The sequence below is a fragment of the Lytechinus variegatus genome, chromosome 6, assembly GCF_018143015.1.
Source record: "Lytechinus variegatus isolate NC3 chromosome 6, Lvar_3.0, whole genome shotgun sequence".
Lineage (NCBI taxonomy): Eukaryota > Metazoa > Echinodermata > Echinoidea > Temnopleuroida > Toxopneustidae > Lytechinus > Lytechinus variegatus.
This window is the reverse complement of record NC_054745.1, coordinates 24,943,463-24,951,156: the sequence shown is the minus strand read 5'-3', so window position 1 is coordinate 24,951,156 and position 7,694 is coordinate 24,943,463. Positions and strand designations below refer to the sequence as shown.

Sequence of the window (7,694 nt, the reverse complement as noted above, 5' to 3'; positions counted from 1 at the left end):
GGATCCGCGCCTGCACTTATCTTTGTAGAATAATGAAATCGCCGCTCAATATCGATTATTCTGATGATTGCTAAAACATGTGAGGGTGCCGTGGCCGAGTGGTCTAAGGCGCCTGGCTATACATGGAAAGTCCGGGGTTCGATCCCCGGCTACGACACCTGTGCTCTTTTATCCTGCATTCAAATAAATGGAAATGCTTCACGCATTATTTGTAACTAGGTGTGTACTTGTTTTTTTGTTTTTTTTTTAAAAAGCATACGTGGTACAGTGTGTTATAATATTGCCTCAAAAATACCTGACATTTGATGGAATTCTGTGCTTATATCGCTCATTTCTCAGCACTTTTACCATAATTTTCTTTCACAGGGCTATTTGGCAAATATTTTTCATTTATACAAACAAACACTTCGTTGGTAAAATTCATTGCATTCTGATCGAACTAATTTTTTGATCGTTACCACAATTGGTATTTATCTTTAATTCCGAACATTACGTTTAATACGTTAAACCAATTAAATGAAGTTATACTTTAGTCTGTTATATGTTTTTATGTTGTACACTCATGCCCCGAGAGGGGATCGATAGTGTGAATAAAATGTGAATCTAAATCAGGGGTGGATCCAGCCTCCGCCAATAGGGGGAGGATGATTTCATTTTTCACCCATATTTTCCCAGATCGGCCGCCCAAGGTTGATATTTGTTTATTTCTTTGAATTGGTTGTCCCAGTAGCGTAATGATTATTAAAGTTATTTTCTAAGTCTTCGCCTCATCTTATTCACTCGCCTTCCTCCTCTTATGTTTCCCCTTCTTTTTCTCTTCTCTTTTTCTTTCTTTCCCCTTTTTTTTGCTCCGCCAATAGGGGGGGGGGGGCGGGCCCTATGTAAATGTAAATCCAACCAAGAATTGGGTCTATACTATACAGTGCGTCCCAGAATAAACGAAACCGAGATTTAGCGATCATTTATCATAACTTAATCATAAATAAAATAGACAAATGACCTACCAATTTAAAGCTTAGAATCCCCTCTTTCATCTGATATTACTTAGATTATTTCTTATTCACGCATGAGTGAGCAAAAACAATTTGAAGAAAGGATACCAAAAACTCATTTGGCGGGGGGTATCAGGGTTTCAAAAAAAAAACCACATTTCTGAAAAGTTCAATATCTGCTCTTTAATTTGGTACCAAAATTACAGAAAATGGTCAAGAAATAACAAAGTTCTGGTCATTTGAAATAAGGCTTTAATTTCAATAATTTCATAAAATGAAGAGGTTCTCCAGGCTGGCTTTCTAACTCACTCGACACTCCGTTTTGTTGACGATCAGCCATGCATTAAATCTTTTGTTCACCATGCGAAAGCTTATGTGGGAAACCGGTGAAAACACGTTTATCTCATGAAATTATGGAAATACAAGCCTTATTTCAAATGACCAGAACTTTTTTATTTCTTGACCAAATTCAGTAATTGAGGTACCAAATTAAAGAGCAGATATTTAACTTTTGAGAAATGAGGTTTTCTTTTTGAAACCCAGATACCCCCCGCAAAATGAGTTTTTGGTATCCTTTCTTCAAATTGTTTTTGCTCACTCATGCGTGAATAAGAATAACCTAAGTAATATTAGATGAAAGAGGAGATTCTAAGCTTTAAATTGGTAGGTCATTTGTATATTCTATTTATGATTAAGTTATGATAAATGATCGCTAAATCTCGGTTTCGTTTATTCTGGGACGCACTGTACAACATAATGTCTAAAGGTCGGGGGCGGATCCATGACAGGGGGGGAGTAAATTAGGTTCGCTTTCAAGGGGGGGGGCACTCTTCTGTTTTGGCTGCATTTTGCATTACAAATTTTAATTGTGCCTCTCATAATGGGGGGGGGGTAGAAAGGTAACGGAAATTTGAGGATGCTGATTCATTCATGGCATACAATATTCAAATAGACGACCACAATTTCGTAAATATCCAGTCCACGCGCATGCGTACTCTCATTCCGAAGACGCAAGTCATGAATTTTGGGGAAAATGTTTTTAACCCCCCCCCCCCACCTGATCACGAATTCTGCGAGAACACAACTCTGCTCTCTCATGAATATTGATTTCGATGCAGAAGCAGCAATCGGGATGCGCACGCATTTGGTCAAACAACGAAAAAAAAAGATTAATATTAATCGATGACAGTCGTTTTTAACACAATCGGACATTGATGTCGAGGGACATGGAATCGCTTATCTGGAGAACCCCTCTCAAATTTCCGAGTTTTTTCCCACTCTTTCAACTGTATTTCCTCCATTTTTTTCTCACCCTTCCTCTTTTTCCATCCCAATATTATTTTCTTATTTCTCTCTATTTCCCCTTCCTTTCCTCTCCCTTTGACTTCTTAGTTTTCTTTTTCCTCTTTTCACAATCTCTTTTGGTCCCGCTTCTTTACAACATGGAGATAAAGAAAATTAAGAGACAATATGTTATCCTGGGGAAATTGTTGCCCGTCAAAAAATTTTAGAAACTATTTAAAACAGTTTCTAATAAATCTTTGATCTATCTATGCCTAATAGTTTCAAGCTGTTCCGGTCATATTTATTTTATCATTCTATTTCCTTCTGGTTTTTTTTTGGAGGGGGGGGGGGGGGCTCTCGACACTTGTTTGAGATGCGAGTAATAATTAATATTCTAAGTCGACGTGAATTATACGAATGGCTTGGGCCTACGAAACGAAAATATGTGGAATCTTATTTTCCCACCTAAAACATCATGAATTGACTCTCTTCCAATTGCAAAAAAGAGGTTTTCATGTTTATTGCCGCAAATTCGTAAGATCAGTAACGATTAATGACATGTGCGTGATTTTTTATTAAGCTACCGTGGCTTTATGAATGCACCAGAACTTCCATTATAGATGCGAACCACAGTTCAGAACAGTGACGCGAAATCTCGATCCAACAGTCAATATGAACATGATGAAGGCACACATTTGTTTTGGTCGTAGAGGGAGCTATTTAGAATAAATTCTTCGGCCTTTCGACAGAAATTAAGACTTGCAGGAAAGACGAACAAAAGAACGGTGGCATCAAAGGGCCTTTGATGGCGACCGTTCCTTTGAAGAGAAGGGAACGTTGGGCGGGAAAGCCGAAGCGAAAACCGGATGCGGGAAGAACGATGAAGAACGGTGCATGGACTTTTGACAAGCTACATCACTTATGAGATACCTAATGTGCTGACCGAGAACAGAACTTCAAAGGGAAAGAGTGTGATATTTTCGCACAATGTCACCATCAAGGAAGTAATAAATCCTTCATCGGTGCTTAGGATGCTGGAAGCCGATGTCTCTGATGTCAGAAGCAGTAAAGAGCCCTTCTCACAGAATGATGTAAGGTTCATGAGAATCATGAAAGATAATGTTCGAGTGTTAGATGATGGACATTATGAGACCCCACTACCATTCAAAGAAAATGCTCCAGGGGCCCATTTCATAAAGGTAGAGCGTCAGCGTCAAGTCCCAAAACAGCGTCAAATTTTCACTTGCAGCGTCAAGTTTAATATTTGACGCTGCAGCGCATTTCATAAAAAGTTGACGCTCCAGTAAAAGCGTCAACTTTTTACTGGAGCATCAAGTATGGTTACTGGAGCGTAATATAGGGTTGAATATTTGACGCTGGTCATGGGGGAGCGTCAAGTGGACACTGTAAAGGGTTTTTCATTGTTAAGAATGGCGTATGTTGTGCTCACGCATGCCCACAGGGCTCTTACTAGAGAACGGATATTAAGAGCAATGTCTGATAATGCTACTATTAATAAAGAACTTATTAAGGTAATGCTTTCTAATAGAAATGTTTTTTTTGTCCTACCTACCGAAAAAAATAAAATGCTGAAAAATTTCTTCCGAGACAGCAAATTTTTCAGTTCATCCCAGGGCAGGTAAAAAAAGGGATATTGAAGACTTTAAAAGAAAAAGATAATTGGAGAGGATTTTTTTTGTGGGAAAAAATCATGAATATAGAGGAAGGTAGATCTATTATGTGGAAGTGTTTAATTTAAGGCCTGAAAAAAGCCCTATGGCCCTAAAAAATGATAAATTGTTTTTTTCCCGGTTTGTGACTTTCTCAAAAAAAAGTTGTGGCCGTTGACGTTGTTTAATCCATTTACTGAATGATTAATCGCCGTTGAAACTGATAACTTAAAAATAATTTCCATTATGAACAAGAATAATCTTTTAAGGTCGTTTTCGATGTTTCATGCATAATTAGAGCGTACAAATTTACTTGCTTCAGGTGATTTTTAACAGCACTGCACCAGGCAGCAGTGGCCTGCGCCTGCCTTGTTGTTGATACAACCTTGCATTACCAACACAAATAGTCAAGTGTGGGACTGGGATTAAAATTGTACGGTAGAAAAATTGTTGAAGGTGAAATTTCGACGGGCAATAATATGACATGTTCACATTCTTCAAAATAATCTTTTCCCTGCCACAGGGCTAAAATACATACACTTTCTAAAAACATACCGGCTGGAGAATCAATTCTATGTCAGCCTATGAAAAATTGATATTTTTTTCTACTATCTACCAGAAGTGCAAGCCATCACCATTGAACCATCACTCTGCTTCAACGGCTAGTCTTATGCTGCAGACCCTGTTTGCAGTTGCTATATAATAATTTCGCTCCCAAAAAAAATTTACATGCAAAAAAATATTATCTTTAAATGCTTTCTTCTATTTTTGCTTCTCAAAGGGGGGGGGGGGGGTGGCACAGCCCGGCTATGCCTCCACCCTTCCCCCGATCCGCCAGTGCTTTCTACCTTAACTTGAGACTTGAAATGAAAACAAAAAACTGGAAAGAAAGGGGATTTCCCCCTAATCAGACTCGTACATGACTATTCAAATAATTTGCTGGAAAGTCAAGCTGACTTTCCAGCGAATGTGCTTTTATGAAATGCAAAGATGCTAGCATAGCAAGTTGCTAGTATAGCAGGTAAAAGCTGCTATTCTACCAGAGTTGCTATCATAGCAACTTGCTATGATAGCAACTCTTAATGAAATAGGCCCCGGATCTGCCAAGCAAAAGATATATGGCAGATAAAAGACTGCAGCATCTGAAAAGAAAGTTTGAAAGAGATCCAAACTACCACCGCAGCTACATGGATAAGATGGAAGCACTCCTTGAGAACGGATGTGCAGAGGTAGCACCAGAACTCAAGGCAGAGGAAAGTCCACTGTGGTATATCCCACATCATGGCGTTATACAGCCTAACAAACTACGGGTTATGTATGACTGCAGTGCTCAATGTAAAGGACAATCTCTAAATGATCATCTCCTTGCTGGACCGGATCTGACGAATGCCCTTGTAGGTGTTCTCTGCCGATTTAGGAAGGACGAGATTGCATTTAGCTGTGATATAAAGGAAATGTTTCACCAATTCAGAGTGAGAGGGGACCACCGTGACTACCTAAGATATTTGTGGTGGAAGAATGGAAATATCCATCAAGATCCTATGGAGTTACGTATGACTGTCCATTTGTTTGGAGCATCTTCCTTGCCAGGCTGCTCCAACTTTTGCTTGAAGCAAATAGCTACTGACCATGCTGATGAATTTGGAGATGACGTGAAGGACTTTATCCATCGAGATTTCTACGTGGATGATGGATTGAAATCTGTCCCTTCTGCTAAGGATGCTGTTGATCTAGCTTCAAGAACAAGGCAGTTATGTAAGAAGGGTGGACTACATCTACACAAATTCATATCTAACAACAAAGAAGTAATGGAATCTGTTCCAGAGCCACATAGAGCGAAATGAGTCTCAAAGACGGATCTTCTGGGAACCGACTCACCAATGGAAAAGGCTCTTGGAGTGTTATGGTGTATCGAGTCTGACACACTGAAGTTCAGACTCACTCTACACGACAAACCCCTGGCGAGAAGAGGAGTGTTAGCCACTGTCATGTCAATATACGATCCACTAGGTCTGCTGGCGCCAGTCATACTACGAGGCAAACAGATCTTGCAAGAACTATGCAAGAAAGCAGTAGACTGGGATGATGAACTGCCTGATGACCAGAGGAGTAAATGGGAGAAATGGAGAGCTGATTTACTCAATCTCGACTCTATATCCATACAGCGATGCTACAAGCCTGTTGGATTTGGAGATGTCAAGAAAATGTAGCTGCATCACTTTTCCGATGCTAGCACTACTGGTTATGGCGAGTGCACATACCTAAGGTTGACCAATGATAAAGGCAAGGTGCACTGTACACTGTTGATGGGAAAAGCCAGAGTGGTACCTCTTAAATCTATCACGGTGCCACGTCTAGAACTGACTGCCGCAGTAATCTCAGTCAAGATCAGTGCATTTCTCCGGAAAGAACTTGTATCCTAAAAACACCGAAAGGTTCTATTGGACAGACAATAATGTAGTGATGGGGTACATTAACAATGACACGAGGCGATTTCATGTGTTCGTTGCCAACCGTATACATCTGATTAGACAGCACTCTACCCCATCACAATGGAAATATGTGGGAACACATGATAACCCAGCTGACCTTGCATCCCGGGAGCTAACCAGCCCCTGTCGTCTTCATGGTTCAATGGTCCAGATTTCCTTTGGGAGGGTAAGGCAGTTGAGTTCAAACAAGATGATGAGTTTGATGTAGAACCAGATGATCCAGAAGTAAAGAAAGCTCATACAAACATTGTACATGTACAGGGCCACTCTAAGCCTTGTGCCTTTGAGATTGATCGATTGATTAGATTCTCCTGTTCGAACAGAGCTAAAAGGGCAGTAGCAAACTGCCTTAGACTGAAGTCTTGAAACAGCGATGTCGAGAACGAGGTCTTCCCATCTCATCCCGCACCAGCGAGAGTTCTCACCAGATCGTACCACACAAACTGACTATGAAGGAACTGAACCAAGCCCAATTGGAAATCTTGAAGGCTGTACAAAGAGATGAATTCCATGATGAGATGACGGCTATACAGAACCGAGTAGCCAAGGGTAATGAATAATGACACGAACAAAGGCAAGAGATACAGACGTAAGCATCAAGGCTATAGTCGGTTTCACCGTCTAGACCCTTTCATCGACTCTGATGGGATACTTAGAGTAGGTGGACGTCTCACATGTGCTAAAGGTTCCTATGAGAGTAAGCATCCAGTTATTCTACCCAAAAAACACCATATCACGGAGCTGATAATAAGACATTGCCACATTCAGACAGCCCAACAGGATCGAGGCATGACCAACAACCAGTTGAGGTCAAGCGGTTTATGGGTCATATCTGGGAGCTCGACGATCTCCAGATTCATTAATGAGTGTGTCACCTGCCGTAGGCTACGCGGTGAATCTCAGTGGCAGAAGATGTCGAACCCGCCAAAGGACGATTTGAACCTTCACCACCCTTCACATACAGCTGCATGGATGTTTTTGGTCCTTGGGTGATAAAGGACGGCCGAAGAGAACTAAAGAGATACGGCCTCCTTTTCGGCTGCATGGTTCTAGGGCTGTACATATAGAGACTCTTAACTCGATGACAAGTGACTCTTTCATCAATGCTCTTCGACGATTTCTATCCATAAGAGATCCGGTCCGTCAACTTCGTTCTGACACAGGCACAAACTTCATCGGAGCTGAGGCCGAGTAGCGCTGCTCATCATGACCAGATCAGAAAATTCCTTCTGAATAAGGACTGTGACTACATCCAC

General features: G+C 40.8%; 1 protein-coding gene across 1 annotated transcript; it reads left to right on the top strand.

Moving 5' to 3' along the window:
• The first annotated feature begins 6,990 nt into the window (after positions 1-6,990).
• Positions 6,991-7,431, top strand: LOC121417653. The gene has a single exon (XM_041611389.1). The coding sequence runs from the start codon at positions 6,991-6,993 to the stop codon at positions 7,429-7,431; it is 441 nt and encodes a 146-aa protein (XP_041467323.1).
• Positions 7,432-7,694: the final 263 nt, after the last annotated feature.